At 36.8% G+C, this 18,529-nt stretch overlaps 1 protein-coding gene across 2 annotated transcripts in view; it reads left to right on the top strand.

Moving 5' to 3' along the window:
* Positions 1-8,260: 8,260 nt before the first annotated feature.
* Ace2 (angiotensin I converting enzyme 2) overlaps positions 8,261-18,529 on the top strand; it is a 42,226-nt gene continuing 31,957 nt past the window's right edge. For both annotated transcript variants that reach the window (XM_013032119.1, XM_013032118.1), the window contains exons 1-3: positions 8,261-8,345; positions 9,002-9,291; positions 18,209-18,367. In XM_013032119.1, coding sequence (XP_012887573.1) covers positions 9,106-9,291; positions 18,209-18,367 — 345 coding nt within the window. In that variant the 5' untranslated portion in view covers positions 8,261-8,345; positions 9,002-9,105. The remainder of the gene's footprint in view (positions 8,346-9,001; positions 9,292-18,208; positions 18,368-18,529) is intronic.

Below are 18,529 nucleotides of genomic sequence, written 5' to 3'. Positions count from 1 at the left end.
CTCTGGTACTACAGACTAGATAGGCAAGTTTCACTATGACCCTCAACCTGGTCCTACAAGTTTCCTTAATATTCTGATATCTTCAAGCCTTGAAGTTTATATCCTCTTTATTAGCACTGAGGTTAATACATTCTTATCTGTAGGAGGAAAATGTCAGAGAGGGGCACATGGGCAAGAGAATCCTATGTAATGTTGAGTCATTATCATATTCTCTGACTGTGCCATTTTGTCTTTGCAATAACCATTTATCTCAGGACATTAGGAATATTAGTTTTGTAATGAATAAAACTATAACAGCTAAATATTAGTGCCAAAGATTAATTTTGAGTTTGCACCATATTAATCATATATTCTACTTTGAGTCAGTCATTCAACCATTGATTAAGAATCAAATGTGTTATATTTAAAGCTGGGATGATATAATTATCTCATAGAGCACAGAAATGAAGCAACAAGGGATGGCAGAATTCTGGGTCATGTATACAAGAGATTCCCAAAGTTGTGATTCATAGTGTTACCTTATGTTTCTGTAATTGATGTTAACTAATTTATTCTGAAGTAAACACACCCATACCAGACTTGTTGGTAACAGGTGTGGTACCCTCAGGGCCTTCGGATCATAATTATTTCATCATCATCATTCTCCTGATACATTGTCATTGAAAGAATTAATGTATCCAATATTATTGCCAGTGAATCCCACCCTCTTGGTATATGTCTGTGATTATTTGGCTATCTCATCTTTGCTGAAGTTTACAGCTGGCTATGAGGGTCATAGTTAAAGAATAGTGGTGCCTGAAGCAATGATATGGACTCTTTCTCTTATTTTTTAATTGAAACTTGGTACTTGTACATCTTTATACTGTGAAATAATCGAATCAAGGTAATAACCATTTCTATCTCCTCACTCACTGTTTACTTTGATGTGTTGGGAATTTTGCCCTATTCATTTTGAGATATTTTAACCAATAGTTTCCTTGATGTGCTAACTCCTCCACTCTGATTTCCTTGATGTGCTAACTCCTCCACACTGATTTCCTGCTCTTTATTGAATTTCTTTCCATCCTTCCAGCACCCCACCCAGGCCCTTTCTAACATTATTTCAATCTAGTCTTCTACAAGACTGACATTTTGTCTTTCAGGATCTGGCTTATTTCACTCAATGTAAGAACCTCCACGTTATAGACTGTTGGCATTCTTGCCTTACCTCTTGAATCAGGAGCATCACCAGATTATGAATAAATTAACAGTGCTATAATTAGCAGACTCATTTAAAAAATAAAAGTAATGACATAAATGAAAAGATTTCTATTGCCGTCATCTCATTCATTGACACCTCAGTTTCAAATTCATCAATGAGCTTAGGCATCAAAATAATTGTGGCATGAAGATGGTTACACAGTATCAGTCACCTCACCACTGTTGCTACCTAAAACATTAATTTTACACTGAGCTGTTTGGGTCAAGGGAAGGACTAACTAATATTCAACACTTGACTTTGCTACTCAGAAATAGTATGATTTTGGAAAAAGTGGCTTGGTGTAAGCAATCATTTTCTTCCTCTAAAAAAGTAGTAACAATCTCTTACAATGTCTTTTGGTAGGCATCTAGTTACCTATCTCAATGCCTAGCTTATAATAATCATGTTATTCTTTCCCATTTTCACCGATATTAACTGGAATCATGACTCCAAATCTCATATAGCAAAAATTCATTTTTTTTGGTCCAGTCGTGGACCTGAACTCTGGGCCTGGGCGCTGTCCCTCAGCTCTTCAGCTCACTTCTATCTCTTCTATCACTTGAGCCACAGCGCCACTTCCGGCTTTTTTCTTTTTGCTTATGTGGTGCTGAGGAATTGAACCCAGTGCCTCAGGCATGCAAGGCAAGCACTCTACCACTGAGCCACCTTCCCAGCCCCCAAAATTCATTTTTATCAGCTGATTCTAATCTAATTACATCACCTCTTGTGGGTGGACCAATAAATAGATAGTATGTTACATTAAAAATGAGTTATGTTGCTGGCACTGGTGGCTCATTCCTGTAACCCTAGCTACTCAGGAGGCTGAGATCTGAGGATCGCAGTTTGAAGCTAGCCCAGGTCAAAAGGTATGTGAGACTCTTATCTCCAAAAAACAACTCAGAAAAAGCTGGAAGTGGTGCTGTGGCTCAAGCAGTAGAGCAATAGCTTTTAGCAAAAGAAGTTCAGGGACAATGTCCGGGTTCTTTCAAGCCCTTGGACTGGCAAAAAATAACAATATACAATGTCTTCATTCAACAAATATTTATTGTTTTCCTGTTATATTATTATGTGCCAGCCACTTTTGTAAGAAGCTGGGATATAGTAGTGAATAAAACAGAAAAATTTCTGACCTCTTGAAGCTCATATTCTAGGAGAGAGAAAAAGATGGGAAAATGAATTGGTGGAATGTGATTATCAGCATAAGATAGTAGATGGTGCCATGGCATGAAAGAAGGAACTTGTTGAAACAGAGCTAATATCTATGCTGCGCTCTATGTGTACGGGAAGGAGTCAGTTTAATACAGTTATCAGATAGCCTGAGCTCTGTGCCTTGACTTACTAAAGAAGAAAGTCACAACATTAAAACAATTCTGACTTGTCAGATTGGCAAAAGGAAAAGTGTTTAATAAAGTCGAGAAGTTATAGCCTTTGTCAGCATTCCTAGGCTTGACCTTGGAGTAAGTGCAGCTGGCTTTCTCTGGGATTATTTCATTAGCTCACTGTGAGATCTCCTCTTCTAGTGAGGTAGTCAGAGAGAGTCTCAGAGTAAGTAAGGAGGTTGAAGATGAATTCAGTACCTAGATTTGACTAAGACACATTGATGAGATGAACAGGAAAAAATCCCTTATATGAAGAGGAAGGTAGACAATGAAAGATCCAAGATGTGTCTTTGCCATCTCAACATACTTTCTGTTGATTGTTCTCATAAGCCATGACTCTTACGCTTAATCCATAGGTAAATTATGTGTGATATATGGTACATTCTGTGTGAAATAGACGCCAATGAGAATGAAAGCTTATTGTAAGATTTTTGGCAGCAATTAGGTACTGACCAATCTATAAAATTCTTTTTAGTCCATCTTTAAAATCCAGCTGAGAGGTAAAATCTGGTTTCAAAATGACTTCTATGCTTTGAATGTCTGGAACTGCTGCATCCTTAACCTGTTTTAGGTCTAAGTCGTTTTAATTTGGCTATCTTTTATGTTAACTGCCTTCCCTGAACCTGTACTTCAACTCAATCACTATGTGTTCCCAAGACATATTTTTTTCTACTTAGCTATAAACTAGTGAAGGCATATGATGCTCTGGCCAAGTTTCTGGAATTAAACTGTATTACACCTTCTATTCATTTCACATCCTCTCCTTTTCTTTCTGCTAGTACCAGAGCCTGAACCCAGGGCCTCACACTGTTGATTGGCTTTCTTGTTCATTGTTAGCAAGGGTCTACCACTTGAGCCACAATTCCAGCCTGGGATTGTGCTGGTTAGTTGGAGATGGTATCTTGCAGACTTTTTAAATTAATTTAATTTAATTTGCAAAGGCTGCCTTCAAACTGTGGTCCTCCAGGTCTGTCTCCTAAATAGCTAGGTTTGTACCAATCTCTCTCTCTCTCTCTCTCTCTCTCTCTGTGTGTGTGTGTGTGTGTGTCTCCCCCTCTCTTATCAATATATCCCACTTCTCAGACCTGGACTAAGTAATCATTTTCATTACATTGAGATCCTGGGAAAGTAAGATATTTTCCTTTTGGTTTTAGTTATAAAGATATTTGCCTAACCATCGCTACCTGACAATTCTCAAATGTATTTCTCCATCCCTGACTTCTCTGTTGAGCTCCAGACTTGTTCGTCAAATAATATCTCAACATCATTACTTGAGTTTCTAACAGATATCACAAACTACTGAATGTGTAGACTTCCACCAAATCTATTTTATCAGCATTTATCCTCATATAAATTGATATGAAGCTCATCTTTCTATTTGTTTAATCCATAAACACTTGCATGACTCTTCCAATTCATCAGCAAATCTTGTTAGTTTTAAATGTATTCAAAACCATTCAGGTCTTACCTCCACTGCTACCACCAAGCCACTACCATATCTCCAGTGGGTTCTTGCACTAGTCTCCTCATATTTAGTCTCATTGTCTATAGTCTCACCCCATTTGTAGTTTGTTTTCCATACAGAAGTCGGAGTAATTCTTAAATGTGAGATCATAGCTTTCTTCTATTCAAATTATATCATGGATTCTATCACTTATGTAAAAAACATCTCAAATTTTCAGAAGCTGAGTGGTTTTAAACTTAAGACTTTAGAAGCTTACAGCTTCTAGGTAAGAGAATAAATTAGGTTTACTGTGGCAAAAGAGGAACCATCATAAATTCCGGCCAGTCATAATCAGTACAGCCTCCCTGAAATGGACAATTTATCCTCACAAATTTGGAAATCTGTTGAAAATATTTGTCAAGTTGGTTAATGAAGATACCCTTTTGTTCTATCTGTAGGAAAAAGAGATTGCTTTGTGATTCAACATGTAAATAGGAATGAGCTCCCTTTTGCACAGAAAAGCCAACTTGTTTATTTATTTTTTGGAAAACACTTATACATTCACTATAATGTGATAAACATATAGTGAAAATCAATCGTACTAAATGTAAATAATTCTTAGCCACATAAACTTTAAAAATTCTCTATGTTGTGTTCTTGATATCTAGAAGTATTACTCAATCAATTTTAAGATAAGAAATTGCACAGAACATCCTTTCTTCTTCAATATTTGCAACTTGGGGAACTGGAAGAGGTGTTTGCTATAGCTCTTTGCAACCTTGCCACTTGTGACTCAGATGGAAGTACATAAAAAGTTGAGCAGTAAGGGAAACACGGATCTCAAAGTCTATGCACTTTGCTCAGAGGGAAAAAAGCCCCACGTAGGCTTGAGCCTATGAAAATGGAGCTTCCTGATGGAATTCCATGGTTATCTAGTTTATATTTATGTCTTAGCAGATAGCAGATCAAAAACTAGGAAAGGATTTGTGATGGGAAGGGCTACTGGAAGCTGATACTCTTAAGAAGTCATAGTAATAGTGAACTAAAAATGTACCTAGGCAGCAGAACTAGTAGCAATAAGACTATGTGGAACAATTTAATAAAGCTTTATAGTCATTATCATGCTATGTAGCCTAGCCAGTAAATAATGTTCAAGGTGGATACTGAATCATCTAAAAAAGTGAAAACAAAAGCAAAAATAACATCCAAGCAATATTCCATTCTCATTAGAATGGACTCTATTTTAGAAAAAAAATTGACTCAAAATGGGTTACAATGTCAAACTGGTATAATCAAGGCAATGAATTTTAGTTTTGCTTGTTTAGGTCTGCTTATTTTCAGAACATTCCATGTTGATGAGGACTTACTAGCCCTACATGAGACTAGCAGACAACTGCACCTGTAATTTCACAGACAGAATATATGAATCTCTTTATAGCCTGCAATCCAAGTGTAGTCACATGACTTATTAGTTATAGGAATTTAGGCTAGTCATGGGAAAACTAGAAGCTCAGTTTCCTTAGTTATAAAATGGATCAAACAAGTTCTATCTATGCATGTTTTTTTGTGAAGGGTCCATATACAGAGCCTGGTACAGTGTATATGCAGTCAGATACAGTATTTTTAAGAATTGGGAGGGAGTGATTTATATTTCCTTCTCCTTCAAGATAGCAGTGATAGATTAGATTTTCTTCATTCTGTATATAGGAGATTTGATAACAAGACCTGTCCACAATTAGGTAATCAGTGCAACTGACATTTTCCCCAGGGCTGGGCTCAAGCAGACTCTCTGGCTGACTCCCTTTTCTTTAATAAATGACTCTGCTCATTCTATGAGCCAACTCCTCCATCCTATGATTTCATCCCAGGCTAGCAAAGGCAGAATATTGCAGTCCAAATGAACGTGTGTGCGTGTGTGTGTGTGTGTGTGTGTGTGTGTGTGTGTGTGTGTGTGTGTACCAGTACCAGGTCTTCAAGTCAGGGCCTCATGCTCCTTGCTTGTTCATGGCCACTTGCCACATGTGATTTATTTCTAGTTTATCTCTAATAGGGCAGACATACATTTTCCCAAGTATGTGGTACTGAGCTTTGAACTCAGGACCTCATGCTTGCTAGGCAGATACTCTACTACTTGATGTATGTCCCTAGTACTTTCTGCTCTTAGTTTTTTTCCCCCTGATTGCCTGGAGCTGACCTTGGATAGAATCCTCCTATTGATACCTCTGTCATAGCTGGGAATACAGGCATGTATTATCATGCCCATCCCTAAAAAATATATTTTATAATTTTGTCAAATGTCTCAAAGATGAACTCTTCCCTGTATGAAACCCACCCTCATCTCCAAATTTTTTGAAAATTCAACTTTCTTGCATGTCCAATCTTCTAATTTTTCTGGTCCTCAGTTATTTCCCAAAGATAGCATGCTCTTTCAGGGCAGTTATTTTTCTGGGTCCCATCCTGTAGGTCTTTTTTTGTCATTTATAGGGCTTGAACTTGGGGCCTGGGTGCTATCCTTGAGTTCTTTACCTCAAGGCTAGCTCTCTACCATTTTGGGCCACCACAACACCACTTTTGGTTGTTCTGGTGATTAATTGGCGATAATTGTTTCACAGACTTTCCTGCCACAGCTGGCTTTGAATCATGATCCTCAGATCTCAGCCTCCTGAATAGCTAGGATTATAAGCATGATCCACCAGCATCCAGCCCTTAGGTCTTCAGTGGATTTTTTCCATTCTCATAATGAGTTTAAAGAGATCATTTCCAAGTTATTGTCAGTACACTGGCAGGTTCTCAATGGAGAGTGTAGAGAAATTCTAGCAAGTCAGTTCTTGCAGTTGGTAATCATGAGCTGGTTTTCCTGCAGAATCACTATAAGAAAATTTCTCACTTCCTTGCTTCTCAGTTTCTTTGCTTCCGATATTTTCTTGCCTTACCTCTATCACAGGCTTTGTGTCCATCTATTTTTAGCATGGATTATACTTTCTACATTTCAATTTGATCATGTCCATCTTATTTTGTGGTTCAATGAATTAAATTTGGAGGATTATATCCCCTTACCCCTTAAATTTGGAGGGTTGTATTCCCCTTTTCCCTTTATCCTCATATTTTATTCAGGAAGTTATCTGAGTAAAGGTGTGTTTCATTTTTTTGGGGGGGGTCTGGTCATGGGGCCTGAACTCTGGGCCTGGGCCCTGTCCCTCAGCTCTTCAGCTCAAGGCTAGCACTCTACCACTTGAACCACAGCAAGAATTCTGGCTTTTTCTGCTTATATGGTGCTGAGGAATTGCACCCAGGGCCTCATGCATGCAAGGCAAGTGCTCTACCACTGAGCCACCTTCCCAGCCCCTCAGTTTTTATTTATGTAACATCTTTCTTCTAATATTCAGGTACAATTCCCCTTTTCGTCGCCTGTTTTTCTCCTAATGTGTCTGAGCAGTGAGGAGATTTCACCTCCCTTGAATGTGTAAGGAAATTTATTGTAATTTCTGGACAGATTTCTCCCATGTTATTTTCTTTAAAGTCTTTATTATTATTAAAATTTGGTAACTTTTATTTCTCCAAAGGTATTGAATTAAAATCATATTTGGTGCAATGAAGCCACACCCATCATTTTTATTACAGGATCAGTACCTCTACTGTTCTTTACCTATGGTTCTAGTATTGCTCTTAGACTACTATACTACTACTTAGCCAAGGGCTAATCAGTCTGTATGGATCCATGTCCTGGCTCAACCACTTAATTACTGAGTGAGATCTGGCAATTTATATAAGCTCAGTTTCATAATCCATAAAATGACAATGAAACATTTGCCTATAGATTTGTTGTGATACTTAAATACAATATTATAACACAAAACATTTTGAACAGTTGTTATTTTTTCCTATTCTATAATATATACAACTTTTCAATAAAATTTAGTGCAGTAGTAGAATTTTTAAGGCTAGGTTATTACCATTTCATCTGAACCTGGAAGACTTGTTTTTCTAGGTGAAGAAATGTTTTCTCTGTGTGAAGGTTTCATAATCACAATGAAGCAGGCCTATGTACCTTGCCATTTAAAGGGACTCCTTTCTTTTCTCTAAGACATACTTGCACTTCGGGATTGAGAACACTGAGCCAGCACTTGAACTTCATCTGGATAACCACTAAACTCTCTTTGCATTCTATGTTGCTCTGATCCCATGAGTGTGGATGACCAGAATTACACATGGATACTCTTCAGATTTCTTACCATGTGGGGGAACTATTATTTTCTTATGATCTTGACTGAGTTTTAAACAGGTAAGTGAAGGGGAAGGAGGTATTTTTCATGAAGTAAATCATGGAACTAATGTTTAACATGGTCATCTCAGAAATAGCAAATGAGCCTTTTTTAAGTTTTCCAAAGCCAGATCAAGAGAGTTAACCTATATAATGGATAGAGTCTTATACTTAAAAAATGGCTGCAGAAATTAAAATTGATCAGGGAAAAAAGAGAAATTCCATAAAGACAAAGGAAAAGGTCATTTATTTGGCAGAGAATTTCTTTCCAGAGTAATAAGTTTCTTTAAAAATATGCATGAATATAAAAATAGGGGAAGGAGAACTGATTATTAATGGAATTGTCAGAAAAACGTATAAATGCCAACAATACCCTATAATCCTTATTTCTAGCTTTATTTCATTACTGTAAAATCATAAAACCCTCAGTGTATCTTTAACAGCTTTTTAGGAACATATTAACCAAATGTCCAAGTTTTGATTTGGCCATATAGTGCTGGGAGAGCTAAGATTTTCTAGGATTAATGAATAACATGTCTTTATTTGGTTTACTTAAAAAATCTTTCTAAAATCTGTTTACATATCTGTCATTTCCAGGATTAATTTTTTTTATTAGTTCAGCAGATTATTTACTGCTTTGTTCTTCTTTTCCTTTTTTTTTGGTCTTTCCTTCTCAGTCAGTGCCCAACCCAAGTTCAAAGGCTGATGAGATAGCAAAACTCACGAGATTTTACTCTAGGGAAAGTTGTTCAGTGGATGGGATCTTGGCGCACGGAGAAAGATGTCACGCTCCTCCTGGCTCCTTCTCAGCCTTATTGCTGTAACTGCTTCTCAGTCTTCCATCGAGGAACTGGCCAAGACATTTTTGGACAATTTTAACCAGGAAGCTGAAGACCTGTCTTATCAAAGTTCACTTGCTTCTTGGAATTATAATACTAATATTACTGAGGAGAATGCCCAAAGAATGGTGAGTTCTCACGGCTTCATAGGGGATATTTGTTGCTTGTAAGTGATTACTGCCTATAAAATTAAATAGGGAAATAAAAGAAATCTTTTAGCATTAAGGTTGTATATTTACCTCTGAATTTTTGGTTTTTAGAATCCCAAATGACTAAACTTAATTGACCTTGGAGTTCATTTGAAAAGTTGTTACAGGATAACATACTGGTCTCAGTCCAGATTCCAGAAATAAGTGAATAGCTTTTATAAAGTTAACAGATTCATAATCAGTGTTTTAAAGCATTTTAGGGAAATGTCATAGTTATTGAGTTAACAATTTTCACTAGCCAGTAATGTCAACAGAAATATATAAAGACTCCTAATAACATATTACGTGAAAAATACAACTGGAGGTTTATTGAAGCACTAGTAGACAGTTAAACTAACTGTGGATTAGGTGAAACTGGATTTGGGAATTATTGCATTGTCACAGATCTCAGAGGGATTTCAAAAGGTCATAAAAGGGCCCTCCAAGAAAAACGATAACTAAACCTGTTCTGAAAAAATCTCAGAATGCTCTGGGAAAGCAAGATATTTTGCTGGAAAAGTACAAAGGTTTATTAACCTTCTTCTCTCACATATCTCAAAGCAATAATTTTTATACATTTAAATAGTAGAAAATTGAATGATCAGTTAAGGCTTTTGTGTCGGCCATTCAGCAACTTTTTGCTTCAAAAATCTAGCTTGAAAGCTTATGTGTTGTGTGTTTAAATCAAATCACCGACATTCACTGAACAGAGCAATTCAGAACTGTTGTGTCATTTTCTGGTTTTATTTTTAAGCTCAAGAAAACAGGAGATTTTGACAGCCCAAGATATTTTGTCTTGTCTCACATTTTGATATTACCTCTCTTTTCTTCATTATATCTTTTTGTCTCAATTTTTCTTTGATTTTTGTTGGAGGTAACTGCAGGGTATTGTGTGTTTCTCTTTATTCCCAGCTGAATGTTCATTGTGATAGTAAAAGTGATAATACCACAACTAAGCACTCTAAAACCAGACCACATATATACACATCCTGGGTGAACTTGAGCTAGTTCATTAGATTCTCTGGGTCTTAGTTTCTTCATTTTTGAAAAGTAAAAAACACTTATATGTGCTTTATTGGGTTTCTTTTCCTTCCTTCCTTTTTTTTTTTTGTTTTTCGGTCACTCATGGGGCTTGAACTCAGGACCTGGTGCTGTCCCTGAGCTTTATTGCTACTCTGCCACTTGAGCCACAACATCACTCTTGTTTTTTTTTCCTGGTTAATTGGAGATAAGAGTTTCATGGACTTTCCTGCCCAGGCTAGCTTTGAACTGCAGTCCTCAGATCTCAGCTTCCTGAAGAGCTAGGGTTACAGGCATGAGCCACCAGCACCCAGCTTCTTATTGGGTTTCTGTGAAAAGTAAATATACAAAACTACCTAAATAGTGCTTCTTGCTTGTTGGACATCAAAGAATAGTAAGACATCATTGTTATCAGTGATGGGGAGTCCGTTTTTTTTTTTTTTGGTGATACTTGTTTGCTAGGCAAGTACTCCATCACTTGAGCCACACACTCAATATGAGGATAATCATATACATGACATGAACCTTGGAATTTTGGATAAACATATCATATTACTGTTGGGAGCCCACATGCGGATGAGTCATGTTATGAGATGAATTGTAGTGAAGTTTGTTGAAATAATTTTTGGTTCAATAAAATATTATTATTTTTGAATGGGGTTGTAGTGCAGTGGTAGTGTTCTACTTTTTTAAAAAAATGTTATCAGGCCAGTGTTAGTGGCTCATGCCTGTAATCTTAGGTACTTAGGAAGCTAAGATCTGAGGATCAAAGTTTGAAGCCAGACTAGGCAAAACATCCCCAACACTCTCAGGTCTAATTAGCCACCAAAAACCCAGGGGTGGAGTTGTGGCTCAAATGGTAGAGTGCTAGCAGTGAGCAAGAATGCTCAGGGGAAAAGTCTGGAAATGCCTGGGAATACTCTGGGAAAGCAAGATGCTTTATTGGATAAGTATGAAGGTTTAATCATTTTTATCTCACAGATCTCAAACCAATATTCTTATAAATTTAAGTGGTGGACAACTGAATGATCACTTAAGAAAAGATTTTTATGTCCTTTATTCAGCAATAGCTTGGTTCAAGTTCAATTCTCAGGACTGGCACAAATTTTTTTAAAATGATCTAAGTTGATTAAAGACTAGGAAATCAGAGCAGAAACCACTATAAATAAATCAATTTGAGACAAATGTGAATCTTTTTAAGGAAGAGTGAGTATATTTAAATTGAATAAGCAGTAAGGGACTGGACATCTTCATCGAGCAGTGGTGGAGGGTTTATTACTTATTCAGGTGAACTTGCATGGGAAAAGAGAAAAGGTGAGAGAGAGATGGCTTCTTCTTCTATCTCTGATTACAGGTATTGAGATTCTTTAAGGCACTAGGCTGTATAGACGTTACAAGAGATACCAAAATGAGAAGGTTTCTGAGATAGGGTCTTCTATATGGGTAGCTAGTGCATGTACACTGTGATTGTGTTTGGTATAGTAAGTAGACTTTAGGGGCAGCTGGGGTTCAAATTCTAGCTCTGAAGGTTCATTTGCCTCATCTGTAAACCAGAGAAGTTTATTATCATAATATTAGTAATATAGCCTATACTAGATAGGAATACTGATGTTAGTGAATATGTGATATGTGTACGTGTACACGTGACACTTGCTATCATGTCACTTGATACTGTCTGGCATTTAACCTTCTCTACATTGCTATTGACAATAACAATATTATTGTTCAAGGGTTTTGCATTCTGGAAAGTCCACAGTCTCTCTGCTATTTCAAATGAGTGCCTTTTTTGTTGTTGTTTTCAGTGCTGAGGATGGAACCCAGGGCATTGGACATGCTAGGCAAGCACTCTCAATTCTCAGCCCAGGTGTAGTTTTTAATAAATATTTCCCTGAAAAAAGTCAAATATAGGAGGATCCAGAACCCCCTACCTCTGATACATTTCTGAAATTCACAGAAGAGCTGCTGGGAGAATATGAACTTGGAGGCCATGCAGTTCCCAGAAACAGCCATAATGTTCCTTCCTTTGCCTGCTTGTTGGCCTATAACCAGCAGAGAATTCAGGGTCAAGAATTAAGAAATATCAACCTTTTTGTGTATTTTGACAGTAAGCCTTTCCTGCACAAAGGGGAGAACTTGTTCCCATAAATTTACATACTGCTGACTTTATCCTACGCTTTATTTACAGAATAGCATCTGTTGTTATAAGACATGTACTGACTCACTAAATTAAAAAAAACAATGTGGATTTATTTTAATAAGACTATCTGTTGCACTGGCTTATCTTCTTTGGAGTTAACTATAAATGAACTTATTGGGCAGAGAAAATAACTGAAACTCTGATTCCTTGTGCTTCATATCTTTTAAGCAATAACTGACTGAACTGAAAATCAATAAGATATTCGAAATTACCATTAATATTTAAATGCCATCTAGTATCTATAATCACGGATTTGTTGTAGGTTTATTGCCTCAAAGAAGTTTTATAAATCCTGAAAAAGTTCTCCAATAAAATGAATATTTGTAGTATGTCCACAAAAGACTTTCCCATATCACTAACACATAGAAAAGTATCAAAAAAGAAAACAATCCAAAATAAAAAGAATAATCATACCATAAAAATTGTGAAAAAAGAAAAAATGGTATATAGTAAAATTATATAAATGAGAACTAGTCTAGAAAATCCAAGTTTGTGTTTGTGTTGGTTGTGTCTCTTTGTGCAAAAGACTTAGAAGTCACTCAGGATTGTCTCTTAAATTTTTAGTTGGATAATGACAACAGCAGTTAACATTGTTTAAAGGTTGCGGAAATAAAAGAATGCTATTCCATGCCTTTGGAAACACGATCCTGGTGGTCATATTTATATCAAGAGATAATTTTGAATTATGTACACTGTCTCACCAAAAACATCAGTCAGAATAATTTCAAGGGTTCTGAGAGATAGGGAGCTACACAAAGCTTCACTCAAAACGAACAAGAAAAAGAAGAAAGAAATAAGTGTTTGACTTGGAACAAGAAAAGAGACTGTGTTCACAGTTATATTGATCCAATCTTTCTTCTAGAGAGAAAAATACAGCTGCAAGCTCTACAGAGACCAAGTTAGTAAATAGAAGGAAGTGATGTTTACACCACAGGTGGTAAAACTGATAAGACTCATAAAATTGGCCCATTCTTTAATAAAATGTGAGACATTTAAAAACTATAAATATGGTTTTGAAATATTTAAGCAAGTGTGTGCTTTGTAGATTCACTGTGAGTTAAGGAAGTATGGCCAATTTCACCGATGGACTCAGTTCTTCATCCTTTCCCATAATAACGTGTAAGGTCATGTCACTCTGCAGTGCCATCCCATTGCAGGCCATGTGACGGTGTCCATCATTTATCTTGCTTTGTGTTAGAGGAGATGATGAAAGCAGAGGCTTAATGGACTTGAATAATAGGGCTTGTCCTATGAACCTTTGCCTCTGCCAAGAGAACTTGCCTGGGCTCTCCAACTAAAAAGGAGAGACACGTGGAGCAATTGCCCAAGCAGAAGCCAACATCCAGAGTTGTAAGCAAATTCAGCCAAGATAAGCAAAGTTACCTGCCAACCTCCAGTGATTCTAGGCAAATAAACAATAAACACTTATGCCATTAAGAGATTTGGTTACTTATTATACAATATTGTAACAATAGATAACAGACACAGAAGGGGAAAGTGGATCTATATGACCTGTATAAGTTCATATGATATCAGGGTGACATTATTGAGGACAATCTGCTATTTTCATATTCTCTTGGTGTAACTTTCAGGAATCAGGATATTGGGCTAGACAGCCAACAGTCTGCCTCAATATGGTAATCCTTAGATTAAGTTGTTCAAATATACCTTAAAATAATAAAGGACATCAAACTTGGTTAACATAATGCTCTAAAAGCAGCTTCCCTAGGGTGTACCAGGAACCATTACATAGGAGTCGGGGAAAAAAAGCTTGGTTTGAAAACAGGTTTACAATGTTCTTTGCTTTTCTCTGCTATTGTGGAGTGTGTGGTTGACTCAATGCTTTGTTTTATCTTCTCATGAGATTTTGAAAATTAAGTGATTTCTGGCCAAGGAACAAAACCAAGATCATCCCTTTCTTTAATAGATTTGGATGAAAATGGGTAATAAAAATAAAAATAATATGCTTAATAATATAATATGTTTAATATAATATAATAATATAATATGTTTAAAAACAGATATCAAAGAATTCAGAAGTGCAGTGAAAAATTAATTACAAATCTTATCATATGCTACATAATAAATTGTTCTCTTGCTTTATAGCACATGCATATAGAATATTCACCAGTTAAACTGTAACTAACTTCTCAGTTAAATAATACTGCTTTAGCTGGACTATCCCTTCTTTGTGGGTTTATTGTTTGTTGGTGTTTTAAAAATAAGATCCTTTAACAGTCTTACCAAAGGGTATATTAGAAATTAGAAATTTTACTTTTATTAAGCAAGCCGAAAGATAATAAAGCATTTCTTACTTGTTAATCCAACTCAAGTCTGCCCTTAATTTGCACAAAGATAAACCCAATGTTCTCATGAGAAATTGGAGCCTCCTACAAGCAGCCTCACATACTCTTGAAATACAGTATTTGCAACTATGAAAATGAAACAAAGAAGCCTGTTGGGAATGCTACTGGGATAGGGAGGGAGGCAGGGAGTATAATAGATAAAGTAAGATTGATTGAAATACAGCGTAAACATGTATCCCAAAGCTGTAACAGTGAACCTCCTTCATATCACTAATACAAGCTCTTTTTAAAAAAAAAGCAGTTTCAGAAAGACGATGACTAACTTTTTAGTCACAAGGCCACAATTTCTCCAGCAACATAGGAAGTCTCTGGATCGTTTTTATCCCTGGAGAAAGTAAGAAGATCCCATTGCTAACACAGGCATCCTGGTTCAATGTTCTAGTATTTGGCAGTAACAACTATAACTACCCGAAACTATTGAAGTGAGTGGTGCAGACAATCCTATAAATATTTCTTGGTGAGTTATCAGAAGCTATAAAGAGAGACCAAGAGGCCCACGTTTATTATTTAGATGGTCTCTAGGGCTTCTTCAGTTCCTTTGTGCTAAGGCCAATAAGGTCTTTGGGCATGGCTGGTTCCTGAACCTACAGGGCCGGAGTCACAGTGAAGTCAGAACTAAACTGCTATTATATACCTAAGAAAAGAATGTTGACTTACTCTCTATCTCTAATGATCCTGTCCCACGCTTCATTACACATATAACACCTACATACAAAAACAGGAGTGGAGAAAGATTATTGTGATGTAAGTAAAATGGAATTCAGAGGAAAGTACTTTTTCCTCACGGTGTAAAGTTCAGGAAAAAATTAAAATGTTAGTAAATGTTTTAAATTTTATAATCTTAAGCCATCTATCTAAAATACAAAAAAAATGAATTCTAAAGTGGAGTGATAAAATTCATAGTTATATGACTTATATTGCCTACTCTATTGAACAGAGTATTTTTTTAAAATGTGCAAGTCTCTGGGACTATTTAAAAAGAAACCAAGGTGGCTTTCATCCATAAGACTCAGATGGTTTTGAAGGCCATACCTGGAAACTGGACCAGCATAAGGAACTCAAAGGTATAAGTTTTCCTAGGAGCTGGTTGGGCTCCAAGGACTGAACAGCTACTAGGATTCTATCCAGCCTTTCATCTTCTGTCTTCAGGAAACTGCCACATGTCCAAAGGAAGAAGTAGTTTAGTGGTTGCTGAAAGTAAAGCCTGGTTCAGAGGGTAAAGAAATGTAGAAAAAGAAAATAAAATGCCAATTCTGTAAATCTCCAAACAACTTACCACAAGATGGATAATACAAAGCTCATGTGAAAGCATTTAAAAGCATCACAAATCCTTGTATTTAATTTTCTAAATATAGTTAGGGCTAAGATGAGCAGAATGCATTTTTAATATGGAAACAATACAGGTTAGAACTTTTATACTTCCAATCCTTGAAAATGCAAAGATCTTCCACAGGATAGGAATATGGTATTCACTACAGGAATAGAGGGAGTCAGAGAGTGTTTTCATTTCTTGTGGTGGTGCTGAAAAATGTGTTTTGTCCCCAAGTCCCCCAAACTAGCTGTGGACAATTTTGCTGTTGCAGTTGCTTCTTTCTTGCCTTTGCACAGAGGGAATGTTCAATGCTATCTCTTTTGTCTACTAGCTCCCATCAATCCCTGGAGCTATGTGAACTGTGGTATATGTTTCATTTCACCTATTGTTCAGGCCCAAAAACTACTACTCATAATTATTAGCCACAGTTTAATCTAATTGGTATGTTTGGACTGACTTTGATTTTCCATATAAGAGCTAAGCTATCTGTTTTATTTAGGCTCAAGAGAGTTAGGGTGATGATATGGAATACCCTGTCAATAATATTCAAAGAACTTGGGAAGGAATATTATGTTCTATGGGGCCCAAATGCAAGGCAACGTAAAATAACTTTTTGATGGTATTAAGTACAACATTTGTAGAGTGCTAGTAACAAAACTCAAATCAGATGGCCTCAGAGTTCACATGTATAGCATAATAAAAATGTTCTAAGACCGAAGCATTTGGGAAAATATGGATTTTCCAAAATGGGTCAAGAATAAAATTATTACCATAACTTGATACCAACATTTTATCAGAAATTTTTCTTGACAGTAAATTACCCTGGACTGGAGTAAGAAAAGTAGGGATTGATTGGTGAATGATGGGAAGGATATAGTATGTTCTGTAGATCAAATTGTTCTTCCCATATAGCTCACTCCTCATTCATGCAAACTAGAGGGAAGAAGAGGATGTGTCAAACACATTCTATAGAACAATGGTCCATAGTATTTGCTCTAGATGTAACCACACCTAGTTTGATTCCCTAATTCTTTTTTTTTTTGTCGGTCATGGGGCTTGAACTCTGGGCTTGGGCGCTGTCCCTCAGCTCTTCAGCTCAAGGCGAGCGCTCTACCACTTGAGCTACAGCGCCACTTCTCCCTAATTCTTTCAATTGCTAGCTATGTGACCTAGAAAAAGCTACCTGCCCTGTCCCTCATTCCCCTAATTTTTGAGGTAGAGATGATGATAGTTTCTACACATGCTACCTCTTCTTTATGGTCCAATGAAGTATGATGTACAACGCAGTTGTTCATTTGAGCCTTTGATAAATGGAAATGAATGTTTGCATCGAGAGAAGACTGCACAAGGAGGCCAAGACATATATAGTAAAATCCTGCCACAAACAAAGAAAGGGGAAAAACAGGGGAGCAGGTATATCCTGGAATCCTCATTTGCTTATTAGTTTCCTTTGCTTGTAGAAAAATCAACAGGGTTACTTAATTACCATTTTCTGAGAAACTTTCTTTAAAGATCAAAAATTAAGATCAGAATCCCTGTGCTGTCTTGATACCTAGGAGTGTACTATGACCTGTTTTTCATTTCCCATGGCTCCAGTGGTCAGGAGGGACAAGATTCCCATTATGTCCAATCTGAGATCTACTGGGTTCTCCTTTTAGAGCACTCATCCTTGAATTCTTAGCCAATTCACCCACATCATAACACTAAGGCCATAAGTTGCAGGGCCTCACAGTGTGAGTTATCTGTGAGAATTCACTTCCAGTTCTGGGGACAGGACCCTTGGGAAAAACTAGGCACTTGGCCAGAAAGAAAGTGGCCTAAGAGTGGCCTGGTCACTCTTAACCTAAACCTTGACCTTCAGCAAAGCAGAGGAACAAGCCACTCAGGAAATGGTAGATGTTTCACCAGATGTTCTTTAGGCTAGATCTTCTGTCCAACTTCAACTTTTTTTTGTCCTTTCAGAATGAAGCTGGGGCCATATGGTCTGCTTTTTATGAAGAACAGGCAAAGCTTGCCAAAATATATTCCCTACAAGAAATTCAGAACCCCATTCTCAAACGCCAATTGCAGTTCCTTCAGCAGAGTGGGTCTTCAGCACTCTCAGAAGACAAGAGCAAACGGGTATGTTTGTGAACATTTTAGCACTGACTCCAAGAGTTAAAATGTTTGGGAAATATTGAACAGGAGTATCACTCATGGCTTCTTCCTTAATCTACAACGATAGTGACTCAGACATTAAAAAGAACTCTGTGCCTATATAAGGTGTTCGTAGAATTTATCATC

Source organism: Dipodomys ordii, unplaced genomic scaffold, assembly GCF_000151885.1.
Source record: "Dipodomys ordii isolate 6190 unplaced genomic scaffold, Dord_2.0 Scaffold150, whole genome shotgun sequence".
In the NCBI taxonomy this organism is placed as follows: domain Eukaryota; kingdom Metazoa; phylum Chordata; class Mammalia; order Rodentia; family Heteromyidae; genus Dipodomys; species Dipodomys ordii.
Note: the sequence above shows the minus strand (reverse complement) of the source record. Positions and strands in the feature narration are given on the sequence as shown.